Source organism: Etheostoma cragini, chromosome 5 (assembly GCF_013103735.1).
Source record: "Etheostoma cragini isolate CJK2018 chromosome 5, CSU_Ecrag_1.0, whole genome shotgun sequence".
NCBI lineage: Eukaryota > Metazoa > Chordata > Actinopteri > Perciformes > Percidae > Etheostoma > Etheostoma cragini.
The window spans coordinates 13,711,025-13,732,490 of record NC_048411.1 but is presented as its reverse complement, the minus strand read 5'-3'; the positions used below and the strand labels follow the sequence as shown (position 1 = coordinate 13,732,490).

The following is a 21,466-nucleotide window of genomic DNA, read 5'->3' as shown; positions in this document are numbered from 1 at the left end:
AGACCCCTATGTGTGTACCCCGCCCACCAAACCGCTCCACATCTGGCTGATGCATCCGCCGTCCTCCTCCTCAGACTACCGTCAGTTTTGAACTGCATAGGTCACGATACCGTCCTCCGCAATGAGGTCACTCGGTAGCCTACTCATGGGAATTATGCTATTTGATGGTTTAGTGTTTTGTAAGAAGTTTATTGGAAAGTGGCCTCCTCCCCAAATTCTCAAAGAAAATGTTCCATGGCTTTAGACTAATTCATAAGCTAATTTTCCTCCCTAAATGTTCTAAATCTCTAAGCAGCATTATTATTGTATTAATGTGTCAAGTGAACAGGTCATTCAGGTCCCTTCAACATAACACACAATTTAAACAACCAAATAAATAACCCAGTTCATGCTCCATCAGTTATTTAGGCTCGTGATTGTCAATAAATCAATTGTCTTTGGCAGACTGCAAACGAATGACACATTTAATGTAATCTGCATTTTACTTTTAAATCATAAACGCAACTAAGCCAATGTTGTGTTGCACATAGTCTACATGAAAATATAAATTGTACACCTTGTTCTTTCTTATCATCTTATTATTTTATAAATTCTCTTATCCGGGTCCCTGTATTGGTTCTAAGTCACATGTGGGACCACATCCCATTTATGAACATTGAGAATGGATTGGCAGTAGCTATTTAATAACTACTTAACAAGGGGTGTACCGTGTGCACCCCCCATGTGCAGTCATCAAAATAAGGATTTTTTTATGTTCTTAACAGAAAATGAGACAAGGTCAATGTGTTTGAGCTGAAAGAAATTAGAAATGGCATTATCTTTTTTTGACAAATATTGAAAATGGATCCCACATACCCGAACAACACACAAGGGTTTAAGGTGAAACACACCCTAATGTGTGAATTTGAACATAGTTATTCAGCAAAACAGTAGAACAAGACTGACTATAGTGTCATGTAGATATAAATCCAGAAGCTGATTATGAGACAATGATTATGGGTGATTTATACTGGTAATGGGCCTATTTGTTTCACAGCTCTGCTCTAATAATAATAATAATACATTTTATTTATAATGCACTTTTCATCAATAAATCTCAAAGTGCTAGTGCTCTACATCCAAATGAAACTCACCTGGATATACGGTATCTCAAATAACATTTTATAGAACATACACAGGCACAAATCAATTCAGTCTTTATGGACTTTGTTGGATCTTGATTTATATAATAGTATAGCCTATACAGCACAATTTTAGATTTCCCCTATACACCATGGCCACGTCCCCTTTAAATCAAGTTCCATTACGTCATGGCATCAATGCGGAAGTATGTACAGACGAGCACAGTTTTGTTTACATGTGACATGTAATTTAGTAAGTGTTACAGAGTTCTGTTTTTAAGTAAACATGTTACAATCATTTAATGACGTATTCTAGGAAGTCATAGGCTTCACACACATCTACACAGAAACCGATTTAATGCGGTAACATTTATGTTAGAGATCGGAATTAGCTAGCATAAGTTAGCTAGGTGGTGCTTGAGCTAACGTTCGCTAGCGCACTATATTGTCCGATCATAAGTTTCGGTTTCCGTTGAATTACCATTCCTGTTGGGTGATGAGTTCAGTACTGTTGATAGTCAACAGCCAAGCTATATTATCGCTCTGTTGTCTTTCTTTCAGGTAATCAGCGGAGTTAATGCTGGAGCCCTGTGAAGAACTGCAGCATGTTTCCCCGCAGCGCTGCACCGAGGGGGCGGTCTGCCCACCATGACGGCCTGTATCCGCCACCCCCTGTACCTATGCGCTACGATTATAACCACCAACGCCTGGCTGCTGTCAACAGGTGAACATGACGAGAGAAACCAACTTGCTTTGGTGTGATAGACATCCGCAGCATCTCTAAAATAGTATTACACGTATAAATGGCTCCTTGCACTTTGCTTGCGCTTGCTTGCGCTTTTGTCACCAGTACACTAATATGGTTATGTTTGATTGGTAGCTTCTATGTTTCTGGACGAGAAAGATTGCCTGCATATGAATGGAAGCCCTACCCAGCCCTAGCTCCAGTCCCTCCTCGAGTCCCGGCTCCTTACACACCAACTCTCCCCAATGGGCGCAAGTATGTTATTTCATCAACCATTCATGTATTTCTTTAAACATGTCTTCATTTATGAATATGTTCCTTTTAACATGTCTTTTTATATCTTTCCTTATCATTGTGTTTCTTCCAGGAGGCAGAATGTTGAATACAGCCCCCATGTTGTGAAGCGCCAACGACTTGAATCCCCTTCCCGCCCATTAGTAGGCTCCCCTTTACCTCGGGACACACCCCCTCGTCGCCCTGACCAAGCGGTGCCAGGATCGTCAAGATCATCCTTTGGTTTGGATAGCTGTTATCCCAGCCCACGTGCCCATATCCACCCTCAGGTGAATGCTATACCAGAAAGCTCCAACAGCCTGCAGGCCTACGCTAAGGACAAGGTAATGTATATTCAAAAGGCCTAAACTTGCAGCTGATACACATTAAGTCTGACTTTCTGTGCATGCAGGAATGATTGGTTTAGCCAGTGTGCATGTGTTTGGGCCCTCAGTTAAGTAATCAGATGGTGGAGCTGTTTGAGGCGTGCCAGCAGCAAACTCCCGATTTGGCCCGGAAGGAGACGTGCCGAACTCGGCTGCAAAAAGACATACAGAGTATCTATGCAGGTGTGTATAAATACACGTTCTCACTTTGTTCTGACTTTCTGTTGTAATGTTTATTCATTAGTGTATACGTCTCACAGTTGCACGACTTTACTTGACTGGGTCTTCAATGAATGGATTGGGATGCCGGAGCAGTGATGCTGATCTGTGTCTGGTTCTTAATGGAAATGTGAGTATCTCTGACTCTGTGTGCGTGTGTGTGTGTGTGTGTGTGTGTGTGTGTGTGTGTGTGTGTGTGTGTGTGTGTGTGTGTGTGTGTGTGTGTGTGTGTGTGTGTGTGTGATCATAGATACCCACTTCCTCTAAAACTCTAACATAGCTCTGTTATGTTTTTCGGTTTCAGAAAAGAGCTGATCCTATTCATGTCCTTACTGTCCTGCAAAGGTTGTTCAAGTCACTGTGTGAGTAATAATAAAACACTTTTTTTTTTTTTTAAATAAATATACAATCATTTAGAATAATTTATTGTCCACTATTAACTTCTTAAAATGTTCTCACTTACTTACTTACGTCTTAACTTTACTGCGTATAACCAATTAGTTTTACTAAACAAAATCAAAACATACTGGGATTAACAGTGGATTTTTGTAGTTGATTTATATACATATTTACATATTTTATGTTGCCCACTGATTCCACCAGGTGGAGCTATTTACCCATTGAAAAAAGAGAAAATGACACTAAACTTCATGATGTTTGTTTTGATTCAAAGCATATGTGGAGAGGACTCAGCTGATCAGAGCTAAGGTGCCAATCCTCAGGTTCAGAGAGAAAGGCAGGTAGGAGCCAAACAGTTGTTTAAGCCTGTTTTTATGACAACATCCTCTAAATCAGAAAGAAGTGTTCATAAGAAACTTTTACTACTCCTACCCTCTCTAGTGATCTAGAGTTTGATCTGAATATCAACAACACAGTGGGCATCAGAAACACATTCCTTCTGAGGAGTTATGCCTATGGTGGGTGAGACAGTCATTAACACCTTGACTTTTATGGCACTAACTTTTGAAAATTCCTGTCGAAGTTATTCAGCTCCAACTGTGACTGATCATTTTGTTCAGTAGCCGTAAGCAGCAAATTTGATACGTGAAAAGAAGATAGGAAAAGTTTTGACCTGCTGTGTTGTTGTGTGGGCTCTCTCAGCGGATCTCAGGATAAGACCTATGATCCTTGTTGTCAAGAAGTGGGCACGGCACAATCAAATCAATGATGCCAGCAAAGGAACGTTAAGCAGCTACACACTCGTGCTGATGGTGCTTCACTACCTCCAGAGTCAGTACACACATTGACACACACGCGCACACACACGCACACACAGACACCCACAGACAAAACATTTGTGTAATTTCCATTCATACTTTTGACTATTATGAATCTCATCTTGAATGTGTTGTTTTGTTCACAGCTCTTAAGGAACCGGTCCTTCCCTCTCTACAGAGGGACTACCCAGTAAGAGTCTCTTTTTGCAGTTAGTTTATCTGTTTTTGCTTGTCCAGGTTAATTACAAGAGGTACATAATCTGTAAACTTCAGTCAGATGGTATGTTAAACGATGTTAAAGGCAAACGAAAGGAAAATACAAAATGTTAGCTACCTTGCAGACACGGTTATCTATTCATATCCTCTCTACTTAAATAAAAAATTAACATTTCTGCATCACTGTAAAGGTGCTCTAAGCGATCTTGGGTGACGTTACTTCTTGTTGACATTCAAAGTATTGTCAAACAAAACGAGACTAGCTTGCCCCTCCCTACTCCTCATCCCGCCCCTCCCCCTGCCCCTCCCTTCCATGCTTCAGCGCACTAACCCCCCCCCCCCCCCCCCCCCCCCCCCTACTCCTTCTTGTTGGTGATTGACTGGAACGCTGAAACACTGTTTGTTGTGTTTGGTGGTGTAGGTTGGCACAGTTTTTTTTGTTGGCGTTTGTGGAGCCTGAGCTGTCCGCAGTGTGTTCTGGGGACAGGCAGCTCATGGACAGTGAGGAGATGTTTTCTGTATGTGACAAATAATGTTGTAGCCTAAAAAAATGTGTGACATCGCTTAGAGCTCTTTTAACTTTACTTTAACCATCACAAAGAATCTGTCAGAATTTGCTCAGTTTTAAGTCTTTGGGCCCCAACTTGCGCCCGGCGCAGCGCGGCACGACGCCTGCCGCAAATGTCTTTGCTATTTTAAGACGGACGCTGTTGTTAATTTCCCATCCTGCGCCCACGTCATTTAAATAGAAAATATACTGTGCTCATCTTTGCACCCATGGGTGCTGGTCTTACAGAGAGGTGTGTTTAGGTTCATTCTTGGCGTAGTGCTATCTTGCGGCAGCAGAAAGATATTGTGCCATTGACCAACGAAAAAACCTGGTCTTAAGTCAATAACGCAGCATTTCATTGTTATTTTAACAGTGCATTAGTGAAATGCTTCTACGCTCGTACACAGCGTGCACACTATGCTTGTTACACACACACACACAGGGAAGTGCACCAGCACACAAACATGCAGAAGATTACAAAAAAATGTTTATGGTGCAAATCCACCATCATATGCCATGAGATGACATCCTGATTGGTTTATTGCATGTTACGCCTAAAACACACCTATGGAATAAGTACAACCCTTTGAACCATGCACCTGGCGCACAGACCCTTTTTTTCCGCCAACAAACTAGCAAAAGGGGATTTGGACACACCCTAAACGCAGCTGCGCCTCGCTCTTCACGCCATGCGCTTGGATCGTTAAAAAAAGGCCACATGTCTTTTTGTCCTGTGCTCTTATTTTCAGGAGTGTTTTTATGCCTTCCTCGACATTGACATGGTTCCAGAGGGACCCAAACACGTCCCTCCCTACATCTCAGCAAACAAGTCCTCTCTTGGAGAGCTTCTTTTGGGCTTTCTGAAATACTACGCCACGGACTTCAGGTATCTCCCAAGGACATCACATTACTGAGTCTAGTGTTGTTGTTTTTGCCTGCTGATTTTCTTGCTCCCATTCCTCATCTCCTGCTCCTCTTGCCAACTTCTTCTCCCTCTCCAGTCCCTCATCTCTTCTTTCCTCTATCCTGCTTCCTCTTCTCTGGTTTCATGTTTCTGGGTGAGGGGCAGGAGCAGCTGGGACCTTTGGCCTGCAACTACATGACATACCATTATCCCTGTGTTTGCAGTATGTGTTTTACTGTGACACGCCACAGTTGCAACGTTGAACTAGTACTTTTCCAGTTGTCTGTTTCTATATTGCACTGAATTTAACTAAAGCCATCTGAACCTTGAAGGCACAGAATCTATCTGAAAAACCTCCCCTTTGTTTGTTAGTGTGTATAAGTTGTTGTGTACACGTAGTTGAATAGCTGAAATTTGCAAAGCCACTGGGATGGTTTTTAAGGATCGTGGTCATTGTTTATTTTCAGTCTAAAAAGGACTAAATAAGTCCCTGCTTTTGTTTTTTCTGTGTCTCGCAGGTGGGATAAGCAGGTGATCTCTGTTCGAGAGGCCAAAGCTTTGCCCAAGAACAATTCTAAAGAGTGGAGAAACAAATACATATGTGTGGAAGGTAAACAATTCAGTGGACATAACATGCCCCTGCCACCAATAACTGGAACGTCAATGGAAGAAATGTCCCTGGTAATGCTACATATCCAGTGAGTCACAGCAATGTCTTGTGTTTCAGAACCATTCGAACAAAATAACGTCGCCAGGGCGGTCCATGAGAAGATCAAGTTTGATGCCATTAAAGCTACGTTTGCTGAGGTACATGCCAGTTCTGACAGCTGTACTCCCTTCAGATTGTTTTTCTTCCTCCAAGCAGATGAGTTATTCATAATCCTCCTGCTTCTTACCTCTCTGTGTCTGCGCAGTCATGTCGGATACTAAAGGACAGGAAGGACCTGAACTCGATCCTCCCGGTCAGGGCCATCATTAACAAGGAGTCATCCAGGAGATAAGGGGTCGCTCCTCTTATTAGACAAGCGGACGGAAGTCTTCTACCTCAAGACAGGCCTGTCCCTACAAACAACTAGAGACCTTTTGGATGTGCTGAGAGAGGAGCCCTGCTGCTCTGCAGCTCAAAGACACAAAGACTGGGACTCTGAATGCTCTGGGTGCATTGGTATTGGTGGCATACTGTATTTCCATTGGCAGTATGTATTGGATATATTGCACTCATATTCCGATGCTTAGCAGACTTTGCCAAATTATTAAAACTGATAATAGGAATGACACCAGAAGGCTCTGAAATCATAACCCTGTCACATAAACTGCTGACAGAGAGATGCCCCACTGAAGCATGATGATAATGGTCAGTGTTATTAGACATAGTTAGTGCTGCTACATGGCCCTGTTTCCTAACACACTTAGCATTCCTGGGAAGAAGTAAAGTGTACTGACAAAGTATGAAAAGACAAAGTAATGCCTGCACCCTGCTCATATCTGAAGCTGGCATAAATAGAAGCAACAGTGTTGATGTTTGTCTCAACCAAGTTTATCTCTTCTGATCTCAATGTTATGTCCACATTGCTAGAGCCAAACTGTACAGTTTTGAAGAATATGCCAATCATTTTCTTCTGCCACATATATGTACAATATATACAATATCTTCAGCCTGTCTGGACCAACTTTTGATCAAAGCCTTTTTTTCTATTTTTCTAGGTCAGTAGTGAAGCTATTGTGGGTTTGAACACCATAGACGCGTTTTTTCTACAGCTGCATTAAATGCGCTCCTTTTCTTTATTACCATTTTTAAGTTTCTAAGCTTCTCTGAAAACTGAGCTTGCTGTTAAGTGATGTTTAAGTAACATAATTTAAGTGACTCAGAGGTGATCAGGAGGGTGTTGTGAATAGGCCAGACTGGACATTGTTACTTCTTTATCATTGCTCATGATGTGTTGTATTTTGTGTTGTATCTTCCCTAGCCTGGTGTCAAGCCCAGTACTGCCAGATTGGGACAATTTCCGTCCAATTGGGCTACTTTTTATTTAATTGTCCACACATACTAACAAAAAACCTTTTCCTATGTGAAAAATAAAAATTGGGCTACTTTCGTGATTGGGTTAGTTCTTGGCTCTAATTGGACTTCTTTTTGTCACTCCAATCTGGCAACACTTGAGGCCTATGCTGTGGGAAATTAGTTCAGTATCTACTTGATAGATGTTATCCACTCATTTTGTGTTCACTGTATGCATAAGTTATTTGAAGAAATTACAATTGACGTTTTTCTTTTTCTTGAGTTTATCTTTTTTCTCAGCTTTTTGTACATTTTGTACATTACCGACTTTTAAATGTTTATTTAAAAGAATGAAATCTTTGAAGATTGTTTTCACTTTATATTTTTGAGCTCTATGTGAAACCTGCTGAATTCTTGGCTTTACTTATAGAAGTTCCGAAATCATATTAAACTGTACATTGGCTTCTGTTTTTGTGGCAGTCGTTCATATTCAGATGCGTTGACTGCAGAGTATTTGACAAAATGAGTTTTGGTAGCATCCTTAATTTTATTTTTTTATGGTCATTTATTCAGGGGTATTGGATGTTAACAGGTCTCAAGAACAAACACTTTCTAACTCATCACACAATATTATATTTGATCACTTTGCATTTAAAATTTAAAGATCAGAGATTTTATCCACATTAACCATGACACCAATGCCATCCCATAGATCAGGTCTAATCCACCTAGTCCACCTGCTATCTTTTTATAGTAATTTTGTTTCCTTAAGCTGAGGCAGTTTATCCACCGTCATCGTGAGCTCCGACATCATTTAGTATGTTATAGGTGTTAGTGTTACAGAGGCCTTAAAAGTAAAGATGGTTCCTGAATATCTGCACCTTTTCTTTAAGTGTTCTCTGCAGCCTCATCTGGCAGCTCTCGTGCTGATTAATTTTTGTTACGTTGTTTGACACCTTATTACACCTAGTTTTATGACTTCTACATAGTGCCAGTACTGCTCGGTGGTAGATACCTTACAAAACGTGTATGCATGTGTGTATGCTGTTTAGTGCCACCAGCAGCAGGGGGACCACGGGGTACTGTTTCAGCACATAGCCTATATTTAACTTAGCAAGGGGAATTTTGATCTTAAAGCCATACTGGCTCATCCAGCAGGCACAGACCATGGTAAAGATAATTTCCCCATATCTATAACAATCTTTTCATGAGTTCAAAACTACTTCTTGGGTTAAGTGCACTAACAACAAACTCTTAAGACCCAGTGAGACCAACCTTTTCTCTGCTCTCTTCTCTAGCTCCACTCCCCTCCACCTTAATTCCCCACTGTGTTTATTTCTGTCACTGGCTGAGTCAGAGGGACTGCTCCCAACTTAGAATGACACAAACAGACAGACCAACTCTTCCTAAATCACAGTGGCTGAAAACGTCAAGAGGACTCTTAAATACACAGAAAAACAACATTGGGGACTGCAAAAGGGAGAGCTTGAAGTTATTACCAAAATGGAGGAATGTGAGAGTCTGGACGCTAAAATGACGGAGTTGCAGGACCTTCAGAGTGAGGCTTCAGAGGCAATCAGCCAGGACGATGAAGACGAGGTGGAGGAACTGCAAAACAGGTGCTTAACACACTGGATCTTACAAGCTGAATAACCTTAATCGTGACTTATTTTGTTTCTGTTAAGTTTGTCTTTTCTGCTGTGAAATAAATGGAATGGACTCTGTGAGAAACTAGATTCTAGTCTTATTCATTTAAATACATTTTGCTTTAATTAGAGAAAAGAGAAGCCTCAAGTCTGTCTGCAGAACATGACTGGACCAGTGTGTAGAAGTGACATAAAGCAGCACTCATACATTTCATTTCATATAATAAATGACCATCTGTTCTTCTGTTCATACAAGGAATTGTCAGTATGGAACTGCAGGCACTTCTATTCCAATATTTGACATTATTCACCATCCCATATTTTACATCTCATTTATCATGTTTCATTCTAGGTGCTCTAGTTTTCCTTGCCATGTCATAAATAGTAGAAGACACTGATATCTTGCAAGTATCTGGGAAGGCCAGGCATATCTTCTCTAATATTACATAAATGACGCTTTGGGACGTCACCTTGCTGTAACCCCGCAGGGGCTGAGCTGTATTGATAGGAGGAGGGACAGCTCAAAGCGCATTTGATCATTATTTCTTTGGCTCGTTGCTCACATTGGCAGCCTGGCAGCAGACACCTCTCAAGCAATCATCTTGAGAGTACATCAGCGAGAGTTATCGTATTTTCATCGGGATTTGCTAATTTGCTTTAGGTGCAAAATGTAAATTGGCGGTGGTGGTGTTTTTGGTTTCCATGCTGGCACCTCTTGCTCAGATTTGATTCATTGGTTTGTTCTCTTTTTTTGCAGTTACATGATCTGTGCCAAAAAGATCTGTTTAGTCATGTTCCTCCTCTACTCTAACTCTGGCAATTTCTCTCTCTTCCAGTCTGCGAGAGGTTGTCCAGGACCAGTCTGTGAAGCCCAAATTCCAGTGTCTGATGGTGGATCCGTCGTTCTCTATGGTAACCGTTCAAAGTGAGGACAGTGGTATTGTTTGGGAAACGGCCTCTAGCCGCTGCTCTACTCCCTGGGCCTCGGAGACCAGCTCCATTTCTGAAGCCTACAGCATGGAGGGCTCTGGAGCCGCTGGAAAGATCACCATCGTCTTTGATGAGGAGAAAATCGTCCGCAGGAGGACAAGGTCTGGAGGAAGGAGCAGCAGGTTGGGGGACAGGCTGTGCCGACCTGGTAGTTCAAGATCGGCTTCAGCGCTTGGAGTGGAGAGACCAGAGATGGCAGAGGTTTCCCTCCCCAATGTTAAACAGGAGAAAACTGAAACAGAGCCAGACTTGGAGGAAATCAAAAATAAGGATCAGCAGCTTTTTAGTTTGATTTCAGAGGGTTATGAGATTCTCAACATCAGAGTCCCTTCCAAACTTCCCACTGTGGACGAGGAAGAGAGCACAGAGTTGCAGGACAATTTGTCTTATTTGGACCAGACTTCAAAGATCAAGTCCCGAAACCAACATGACTGGACACTGCAACAGAACCATACCCTGCCAGAAGAGGGGGAAATAATGCATCAAGAGGTATTTATTGATTTATCTGATTGATTTGAGTGGTTGTAATAATGAGGTATTCCTTTTCTGACACTTTCTAACACTACTTTTGGTTTCATTTGCCTTTTTCTGCCATTCACATGAAATTTATATATTCATTTGTCTAGTAAATGTGCTGCTTTGAACACATAATTGTCCAAATCGAATTTAATTGAAAAAACTTGCTGATTGTGATCTTTCCTCAGCCCTCAAAGCAAGACTCTGCGGACACAGAGCTCAGACACACACCCTCTCAGAAAGAGAGCGCCACCGACATAGACTACTTTGAGAAGTTTACCCTGGTTGATGTGGTGGTTCCTGGAGAAGAAGCTCCGCAGCTGCAGGAGGAGGCAGAACAGCCTGCAGCAAAGCCCCAAATGGAGGAGCAAAAGCCAGCTAAGGAGACAGAGAGCCCCTCTGCATTAGAGGACTCCTTTGTCTTTGTTACGGATCTGGATATAATTGGGGAACACCTGGATGAGGTCTTCTACGGGGAAGGAGCTCCTGCCGATGCACTGCGGAAGAAAGAAGACAATGAGGCGGAGAGTGAAATGAGAAGGAGACGAGAGAGCCAGAGATCTGGGAAGGAGAATGGCTCAGCGTTGTTTGGGAGTGAAGAGACCATCCTCACGCCCATTTATATCTCCGCTGGACCCCCTAAGATCATTGACCTCATCCTGCTGGAGGAGCCAACCGCCATGTCATTTATGTACTCAGATCTTTATGAAGACGCTGTGGGCGAGAGGACGAAGAGCGACGGGGAACACTCTGAGGCAGAGAGTGTGGCATCAGAGAAGACTTACAGGAGACGTTTGTCAGATTCAGAGGAGGCTGACGGGTACCTGGAGAAGTTTATTTTGAAGGATGAAACTCCCACAGTGGAGCATCAACCAGAATCAGTGGAGGATGAGACGGAGGGGAGGATGATGTGGTCGCAGTCTGAGTTTGACACAACAGGATGTCTAACAAGACTGGACAGAGAAGAAGACAAGTTAGAGGAAACAACGACTCAGGAAGTCAGTGTTGGAGATAACAGCAATGATTTACAATCAGCAACATTTGAAGAGAAAAGAGTAATAGTTACAGAGACCGAAAAGGAGATGGAGGAAACACAACTTTCCATGGGGACTAAAGAGCAGACTGTCAGAGAAGCCTCGGTAGAATCAGTTCAGGAGTCTAAACTGAAAGAGGATCAGATAGAGGATCTGGAGGTGACACGTGAGGTAAAGAGAGACCAGACTGAGCATCCTGAGAGCAGCACTGATGGATCACTTGCTAAAACTCAGCAGGTGGACAGTAAAGTAGAGAAAACAGAGCAGAGTGAGGATCATCAGAGAGAAGTGCAAGCAGAAACAACTAGCTTGACTGAAACTGAGCAGCCATGTCAGACACAAAAACTAGAAAAAAACACTCAGGTCGTAAATGCTGCATCGCCTCCCATCGTCACTGAGAAGACTTTCTCTAAGGAGGCAGCTGCTGGCACTGAGATGGTTGCTGCTGATGCAAAAGTAGTTACCAAGGCCACAGCAGAGGCCCCGGCGGATGCTAAAGATCTTAAGACTGTAAGACAGGAAATTGTTACCTCTACTGAACCAGCGGAAACCACTAGCATGATTGAAACTGAGCAGCCACGTCAGACACAAAAAAAAAAAGTGGAAGAAAAAAGCGCTCAGGAGATTTTACCTGCTGTAGAGGAGACAGCTGTCATAACGCCTGTAAGCAGCGGGGCCCCTCCCATCATTACTGAGAAGACTTTCTTAAAGGAGACAGCTGCTGACACTGAGATTGTGGCTGCTAATGAGAAAGTAGTTACCGAGGCCATAGCAGAGGCCCCGGCTGAAGTGAAAGAACGTGAGACTGATAGGCAGGAAATGCTCACCACTACGGAAATAGAGTCTTCCGCTAAAACATTACTGTGTGAGGAGAAAGAAGCAGCAGTAGTTGTTCCTGAAGACGTTGCACCTGTTGAGGTCACCACTGACTGTGATTCTGCAGTACAGGCATTAGTGGAGGTCACTGAAAAAGCTGTGGATGAAAAAGAGATCCAAACTCAAGTTCAGATTGATCTTCGGGAAGTTACAAGTATTGAGACAACATATGTACACACATTTGAAGGAGAGGAGGAACATAAAGCTCTGGCAGAGGAAAAAACCGTTGAGAGCCAATCGTCTGAATTTATTGCTGAAGCTGATCAGGGGTCAGATGTTAAAGCTGGGATTTCAAATGAAGTAACTGAACTGGTGTTGGCAGAAGAAGTCAAGACAGATTCAGATAAGAAACAGCTTGAACTTCTTGAATCCAAGCAGCATCAAAAAGAGGCGTCAGTGACTGACAATGAGCTAATAACTGAAGCCAAAGATAAAACCCCCACAGAGGACACTGATGCTCAGGGGATGGTGAATGTGGATGATGAGTTCATCCTTCTTGTCCCCAAAGGACAAGCTGTAGAGATAGACATAGCGATTAGTCAGTCAGAGAAGACTACAAGTGATGCAGTAGCTCTCTCTGAATCTGACAGCACATGTGAACATCTCATAGCACCTAAAACCACCACAACATGCCCTGACACTCTTCAGGCCCTAAATGTTGAAACAATGACAGAGCCTCAACTAGAGGTAAAACCTGACATTGTTTTAAATGAAGACGCACTACCCAGAAACGGGTTAGACAGGAGGTACTCTCCTCTAGCTCCTGTGGAGGAGGCCAACACAGAGGAGCAGAGGATGGACCGGGACTTTGAAGTAGATGAGGGCCACCTTTCCTCTCTGAGGAGCTCTACTCCCCAGACGGATTTGTCCGGGCTACAAAGAGAGGATATGAAGTCAGGAACAGCAGATGTCGAACAAAAAGCAGATATTCACAAAGTGGAAGATGCCCCAGAAACAAGCATTGTTACAGAGGATTCCAGTCCAGAGATTGATCTGCACAGAGAGGATGTGGAAGAAAAGAAAGAGCAAGATCAAGCAGGTTCAGAGGCTCCAGAGGTGATTGCTGAGGAGCTTGAATATGAGATAATATCTAAACAGGATGCAGAAGATATGCCAGAACCTGAAACACAAAGAGATGCAGAGGAACCAAAACCGGAGTCAGGTCATGAGAGAGAAGAGAGGATGGAGTTAGTGACGGAGGAGAAAGTCTTGGATCTGCCCCCAGAAGAAGAGCTCATTGAGGCTGACTATGAAATCATCGATGCAGAGGAGCAGAGTCAGGCCCGACTGGCTGCTGAGCTGCAGGGGTTGGACTGGTTCTGTCTCACGTGTGGCTGCCTGCTGTCCGAGGGGGACTATGTGTCTGGAGAGCATCACAGCCACGCAGTTGCTGCTGTGGACCAAGCCTACGAGGAAATCAAGGTAACAATCTCTGTGAATGGAACGTATATATATATATATATATATATATATATATATATATGCGTTTACATTTACTTGAGTTTATATTAATGGTCGTCACAGCTTTTTAACCACAATGCTGCATTTGAGGGCCTGGAGATCTGAGCCCCTCTTTTACAGTTCACAAAACATTGTTTTATCCCCTTGCTACTGATACATTGCTACTTATCACTTCTGTTTGTGGTCTTAGAAACCCAAGCTGTAAAACCTAAATACAATGGATTTTTATTTGCACCATATCTGATTGGTGTTTAGAATATAAGGCCCTCAAACCCAAACATTATTAATGTCATTGTGTATGACAACATACTGTGCATTTCTTTATCTGTATTTGAATAGTTTTTTGGCAAGCAAAAGAAATTTACATCCAGTTGCCAGTTTATTCGATCCACCCAGTGACCTAGCTAAAACTAATGCAACATTGAATCCTTTAAGAAGGTTGTAATGATTCAACTGTATGGCCATTTTGGAGTTTATGGTGCTGTATTGTGTTATACTTACACGTTTTTTCTATTATTTTTTCCAACCCATTCAATGTGGGTAGGCTTAACAACCGTATAATGCAATGTATTGCAAACTACATCCTCCAAAATGATTATAAATAAGTATAAAATACTTTATGTATACTATACCGGACAACTTTTAATGAATTTCCCTTTATTAAAACTTGTAAATGACTACTGTAAACATTAATACATTCATTACGTTAAAGTAAAATGGAAGGCTAAGTATCATTCAAAGTATTAGTATTATTGTCAATGAATCATCTCAATGGACATTTGTAAAAAGCTGTAGCAAAATGTTAAAACACAGATTTAAAAGACTAGTTTAACATTTTAGGAGCCAACAAGCATTCTTACCAAAATCTTTGAATATTCCTTTTTAAATCAGATAACATGTTTTATTCTTTTATTTTTCTTTGTGACCTCAGAGGCATCACAGCGTCTACCAAGTGTTTTGATCTTCTTAGCAGGCTGCAGCTGAAACGACGCAGCAGCAGTTCTCATGTCTGACGGCATGCTGTATTCAAATAGCAGCTCATAATCATACATTTTACCAGCATTTCGACACACGGTTATGATCCCGCACACGTTACTGGCATTAGTTCGGGTCATCAAAGGGCTCCAATATTAGTCGGCTATAACTTTTCCATTCAGACTGCATGCTCTCAGGATGCCGGCAGGCTGCGGTCAAGCACATTACAATGTTGTGATGTAATGCTCAGCTTTGATCTGTGGAAATGTCCAATGTGACATCATCAAGCGGAGACTGATATGTGATCTGCTCAAACACACACCCACACACACAATGTTCTCACTCAGTGTCCATTCGGGTCAGTACAGGGTCAGCCATCTTCTTTTTTAAATCTGGTTTGTTTGTTTTGTGTTTTTAAATTAATGGTATAGCACATTCTAGCAAGCAGGAAACTTAAATGTTGTTGTCTTGTATCTGCAGTTTTCCAAAAAGCTTCTGTGTAGTTTTTAATTTGCAAGTCATGCCTTAGACATTTCATTCACCAGGAACAAACAGAAGATGATCATATAATTTCCAGATATTTTAACCGGGTCTTGTACATGTGTGTAAAATTGTATTTATGTTAAATGTTGACAACTGCAATTAAGACAAAGATTAAAGCAGCCTATTCAGATACTCCACAGGGGGGAAAATCATTCCAAGGTTACCAAAACAACTTTGCAAAACTACACCTTATCAGGCATGGAACTGCTAGTGGCTCTCACACTCTCTCTCTCTCTCTCTCTCTCACACACACACACACACACACACACACACACACATACACACACACACACACACACACCTGTCCTCTGACTCTTAGCAGAGTGGTGGTCAGCCCTAAATGTGAGCTGTCAGGTTTTGTTTTTTGTTGGGGGGGGGGGAGGGGGGATGGCCACCGTTCTTCCTTCTAGAATATCCTCCCTGATGATTCCCCTTAAAGGTGCAGTAAGCAACATTTTGTCCAAGTTTTTTTATTTTTTATCACAGCATTATCTTGTTGTCAGAGGCTTTGGCATATATACATGACATATCTATCTACAAGTGTGTATTTTTATCAGGAGAAGCTGAGTGACTGGATCTCAGAGCTTCAGGGGAGGTCGGAGAACATCGAGGACCTGGTGTCTGAGCTTGAACTGGCTTACAACTCTATAGAGGTAAAACAAACAGACTTCACATTTAATACTAACTGGGACCTTTTTTATTATTATTTGCCATTGGCTCAGTATTTACATAACACTGACTCATTAAGTGACGTGACACACACTATTTCATATGTGAATATTTGCATTTGTAACATCTGTGTTGTGTCCCTCTCCTCTCGACCAGGACCAGTGTGTGGAGAGCGAGGCAGCCATGCGGGTGCAGAATGAGGAGATGATGGCTCTGGTGATGGAGCAGTACAACGACATGTCTGTCAGCATGGAAGAGGAGAAGAAGGCCAAGCTGGAGCAGCTGTATGACCAGATTGTCTCCTTCCAGGAGAGCATCGACTCCACCAAAGCCACTCTGGAAACCACGGCCAGGGAGGCTGACACTGACGCACGGGTACGTCCTGAGGTTTATTGATCAATGGTATCATATTTGCCCAATGATTAGGGTTAATGTGACAAATCTGATGAATCCCTCTTTGTTCTGTTCTCCCACTAGTCACCTGAAGACATTCGTGCAAGGTAATGTGCTTTCAGTGAACGGAGTATGAGCTAGTGTGGTTTTCTAACCAGTTTTACTAGAATCATTCTAGATAGTGACAACCAAACAGTTTGCTGCTTGACCTGCAGAGATATAACCTATGCTTTGCCCAGCATGTAGAAAACACATTTTTGAAACTGACCTGTGATCATGGATAAAGAATAAATGCTGTGGTTGTGTGTTCAGTCTCAAGGCAGCTCTGGACTCAGCCATGTCACTGGAGCTGGGTCCCAAGGGACTGCTGGTGTTTGAGGACTATGCCAAGGGCAACACTTCCAGCTCTCACCTCGCACAGCGCAAGGGAATCCCAGGTAGGTCTGGTGTACACATATCTTTGCAAAAACCCCTGACATTTACAAGCCGTCTTGTGCCATGTGCATGTGTGTGCCATATATGAATCTTGTATGTTTCCTGGTCTGTACCACAGTGCCTCAGAGGCCTACGTTGCAGCCTCAGGAGCCAGGCTCAGCCACCAGCACTAGTGTCACTGTTTACTGGAAGGTCAACCCTGGAGATATCATAGACTGCTTCCAGGTCTACTGCATGGAGGATCCACAAGGAGGTAAATACTTTCAGGATGGTGTTTAAACTGGGAAAAAGTGGCCAAAGTTCAAAGTGCTTTCATTCTGTATTCTACTTCAGAATTCAAATTGATATAGGCCTACTGTTTAAAGAAATTACATTTAAAAATTGTTTTAATTAAAATTGCAACTCATTCAATTTTTTCACATATACACATCGTATGGCGTATCATCTTGTTGGATTTATAATAGGTATAGACTTTGTTGATATGGCAAATCAACCAATGTGTCTCTGAGCAAGACATTTAACCCCTGTTTGCTCCGGAAACGTGCAACCTCTGACTTATATGGCAATTGTAAAACCGCTAAATGACATGTAATGTCATGTAGCCTAATATAAAATCTGTCTGAGTTACTAAATACCTCCATACCAACATGGTGCATGTGCTGTGGCTGCTGTTGTCCACAGCTGTGTCAGAGGAGTACCGTGTGACAGTGAAGGAGAGTTATTGTGTCCTGGAGGAGCTGGAGCCTGACAGGACCTACAAGGTGTGGGTGATGGCTGTCAACTATACAGGCTGCTCTCTGCCCAGCGAGAGACTCTCCTTCAGAACGGGTCAGTCTGCTCACTGGAGCTACAACAATACAACAACTGTCTGATGACACTGTAGATCATCATTTTATTCCTTACTGGCATTGTGAAGGGAGTTTAGATTGATCGTTTCTGTTATATTACAGTATCTACATTTGTTGGGGGTTGAGAAAGACCTTTGAAGACAAAAGTTAATTTCAAACTATTACTGACATTGAGTTGTTTTTGTCGCAGCCCCATCAGTGCCAGTGATTGACACAGAGCGCTGTACGGTCATGTGGGATTCAGCCACGCTGCGGTGGAGCTCAGCAAATCAGACTCCCGAACTGAGTTACACCCTGGAGTACTGTCGCCAGTATGAACTGGAGGGGGAGGGGCTCAGGTGGGTGTTTGGTTTTAAGCACATAGGTAGACGTATAGATGGGTGGGAATGTAATTTACCATATTAGGAAAGCCAGTCAATTTGGTTTAAAACAAACAGAGACAAACAGTACATGCCTCTGAAATAAGATGTAAAGACATAATCATAATTGTTGCCCAAACGAGCTGGACAAAAATCTACATAAAAATGTTTCATACACGTACTAAGGTTTATTGCTTTAATCTGTATGTGTGCATGTATGTGTGTGACAATCCCAGGTGCCTCTCAGGCATCAAAAGCTGTGAACAGAGGGTTCTCCTGCAGCCCAACGAGAATTATCTGTTTTACATCAAAGCTGTAAATGAGTCTGGAGCCAGCGAACAGAGCGAGGCTGCCCTCATTTCCACCAAAGGTAACAAAACACACACAAACACCCACGTGTATTAAAAATACAAAACCAGTACCGAATTCCACAACAATTATCTTCATGTTTTTTTATTTTTATTTATTCTCTTACCTGTTACTGTTTGCAGGGACAAGGTTCCACCTGCTGAAGGCATCAGCTCACCCTGCCCTGGAGCTGTCAGTGGACCAAACCACGCTGCGCTTCTCTCAGGACGCACATGAAAACACACCATCTACAGACAATGAGTAAGTTTGACTCAGCTCCTACCACTCAACCTTTTAAACAATTTTGTAAACCAGAGGTTGTGTGTTTTCTAGGTGTCCATCCATCCTGGGTGAGTTGCTGCCAGCACAAGGGCAATACTACTGGGAAACCCTTGTGTCAGGGAGCACAGCTTACAGGCTAGGAGTGGCATACAGCACAGCCAACAGAAGCAGCCCACTGGGAGAAAACAGCCTGTCGTGGTGTTTGCAGTGTATTCCTACACCATCAGGGTATGCATAAAGCAACCTGCCCCTCCATATACTCTACTCCCCATCACTTTTCTGGTCTAAACCCTGCTTTTCTTTTCTCTCTTTGTCCGTCCAGCTGCAGGTATCAGCTGCTCCACAATGAAGTTCAGTCCAGTGTGTTTGTGGTTGAGAGGCCTGAGCGAGTGGGTACTCTCCTGGATTACCAGCTTGGTCGTTTATCTTTCTACAATGCCCAAAGTGGTCAGTTGTTAGGCATTTTCTGCCAGCGCTTCACCCAGCCGTGCCACCCTACCCTAGCCCTAGAGATGCCGGGCAGCCTGGAGGTCAGCATGGTGCTGGAGATGCCGGAGTTCACCAAGGACAGCTAGCTCTGCTATCTGCCTTACACACCGAGGAGTTTACAGTTCATGATGGACATATTTTCATTTGAATGATCTTACTGTTTTATAACTGATGGCCACCATAGCATTACTGAGAAAGGTGCAGATATGGCAGGACATAAAATATACTCATATCATAAGATATACTGGGTCCTAGTCTTTTAAAGTGGCCTCATTTATGAGCTTGTGTGTTCTAGTGAGATCCAACCATACTGAAGTCAAACACACTGAATCATTACTGAGACAAACAATAGAGTTTGTCAACTCGTTTATAGCTCCAAGAGACATACTGTGGCACTTTTGAATTGCAATTCATGTTGTGAATTTGTGTAAATAACCTTTGTAAACAGATGTGATCTCTTCTATATTTTATGTGTGACTCGCAACAAGTGGAGATGGTCTGTTTTTCTTCCTATGTCTTGTAAACTGATTTTAATTTCTGAGTTGAATGAACATGTTTATTTTTCTATTTGCAAAAATGGACTGCTTGTTTGTTTTCAGCTCATTAGCTTTCAAACCACTAGGGGGCCTCTGTACTCCATTAGTGGCAATACTCGCTTAAAATCAGGTTCCAATTCATGTCTGCCACCAATCCTTACAACTTATGCTAAATCTATCATGCATTTAGGTGTCCAGATTGCTTTTGCTGACTTACAGCTACTGTTGATAGGAGCCGTACACCTTGCTGACAAAGATACTCAGTTCTCCAGGCGACATGTCATTTCACAATTATTACTGAACTATTTTCCAGACACTACCTTCTCTTTTCATCTCTGACACCTTTCCCCATTTCTGGGAAAACAGAGAGATGAGAGGGAGAAGAAGGGTGTGGGGGCAAACACATGCAGACCATCAGGCATCAGCTGGGATTTCAAGGACAGCTCTTTGACAAGTGACTGGGACTGATAAAACTGGGTTGGGAATTTGGAATTTTTTTTGTTGAAGCTGAACTCAAGACCTATTTCTGTTACAGCAGAAAGTTAGGACCCAGTCTCACTGCTGCAGACTTGGCACTGTATTTGTACCTTTTCTCAGCACCAGAGTTATTAAATAGGTTTCATTCTACAAACGATTATTTTTCTAACCCAGAAAGACACAACAGGATATTGTTAAATCACTGCAATTGAAAATATGCAAACACGTAAGACATTTGCACACAATTGACAACAGATCCAAATTATTTCCCTTTACCGCACCTATTAAACAGCCAGCCAGGAGAAGTCTCAGCGGGGGTCTCTACCTCACATAACCGATGACTACAACAATATCTGATGTCAAGTATGCATCATCTCCTTTCAAACTAAATACTCTCATTTTTTCCATGTCTAAGGCCAAAACTAGACAAAGAGCTTACTATCCTCCCAGCATTTAAACAACTAATCACACAATAAGCATTGTGGGCAAGGGCGAAACCTTCTGTAATTATCACTGGAAAAACAAGTCACCCAATAGCAGGCCTCTTGCTGCATCTGGTTAGAAGATGGGGAAAACATCTACATATTTTAAAGCACAAAACAGAAAGAAAACAGCTCATATATTTTGTTATTTTATAAATTAAGTGAAATGGTATTGTTTATTTTGCTTGAGAAAAAAAAAAAGAGCATAGCCATGGTTTGAATCTTATATTTATCGTATATCGTATATTTCAATAATATACGTTACCAATCATCTACAGAGAATGAGCAACAGTAACTGAAAGGACAAAGGTAATTTACGGTTTGTATCAAAGGACACTTAACATTTTGACAATTGTACAAAGACACCAGCAGTCATGAAGGCATACTGTACCTGTATGAAACACTGAAACACACACACACACACACACACACACACACACACACACACACACACACACACACACACACACACACACA

The 21,466-nt window shown here is 42.3% G+C and overlaps 2 protein-coding genes across 4 annotated transcripts; both read left to right on the top strand.

The window, feature by feature from the left end:
• The first annotated feature begins 1,293 nt into the window (after positions 1–1,293).
• Positions 1,294–8,482, top strand: tent2 (terminal nucleotidyltransferase 2). 3 transcript variants are annotated; one of them, XM_034872545.1, is made up of 15 exons: positions 1,294–1,374; positions 1,683–1,845; positions 2,002–2,121; positions 2,234–2,483; positions 2,594–2,708; positions 2,786–2,874; positions 3,049–3,106; positions 3,418–3,484; positions 3,585–3,661; positions 3,846–3,974; positions 4,108–4,151; positions 5,477–5,613; positions 6,150–6,241; positions 6,359–6,438; positions 6,546–8,482. In XM_034872545.1, the coding sequence occupies exons 2-15, from the start codon at positions 1,727–1,729 to the stop codon at positions 6,630–6,632; spliced, it is 1,464 nt and encodes a 487-aa protein (XP_034728436.1). In that variant the 5' UTR covers positions 1,294–1,374; positions 1,683–1,726; the 3' UTR covers positions 6,633–8,482. The 3 variants fall into 3 exon arrangements, with proteins under 3 accessions (XP_034728436.1, XP_034728438.1, XP_034728437.1); XM_034872547.1 differs by having other exon boundaries at positions 1,296–1,374; positions 2,026–2,121; XM_034872546.1 differs by having other exon boundaries at positions 1,319–1,577; positions 1,680–1,845.
• Positions 8,483–8,974: 492 nt separating this feature from the next.
• cmya5 (cardiomyopathy associated 5) lies at positions 8,975–21,058 on the top strand. The gene is made up of 14 exons (XM_034872488.1): positions 8,975–9,249; positions 10,113–10,755; positions 10,971–14,114; positions 16,229–16,324; positions 16,497–16,715; positions 16,818–16,840; positions 17,046–17,170; positions 17,287–17,421; positions 17,850–17,996; positions 18,207–18,354; positions 18,612–18,745; positions 18,867–18,984; positions 19,057–19,233; positions 19,328–21,058. The coding sequence occupies exons 1-14, from the start codon at positions 9,134–9,136 to the stop codon at positions 19,578–19,580; spliced, it is 5,478 nt and encodes a 1,825-aa protein (XP_034728379.1). The 5' UTR covers positions 8,975–9,133; the 3' UTR covers positions 19,581–21,058.
• The last annotated feature ends 408 nt before the right edge of the window (positions 21,059–21,466 follow it).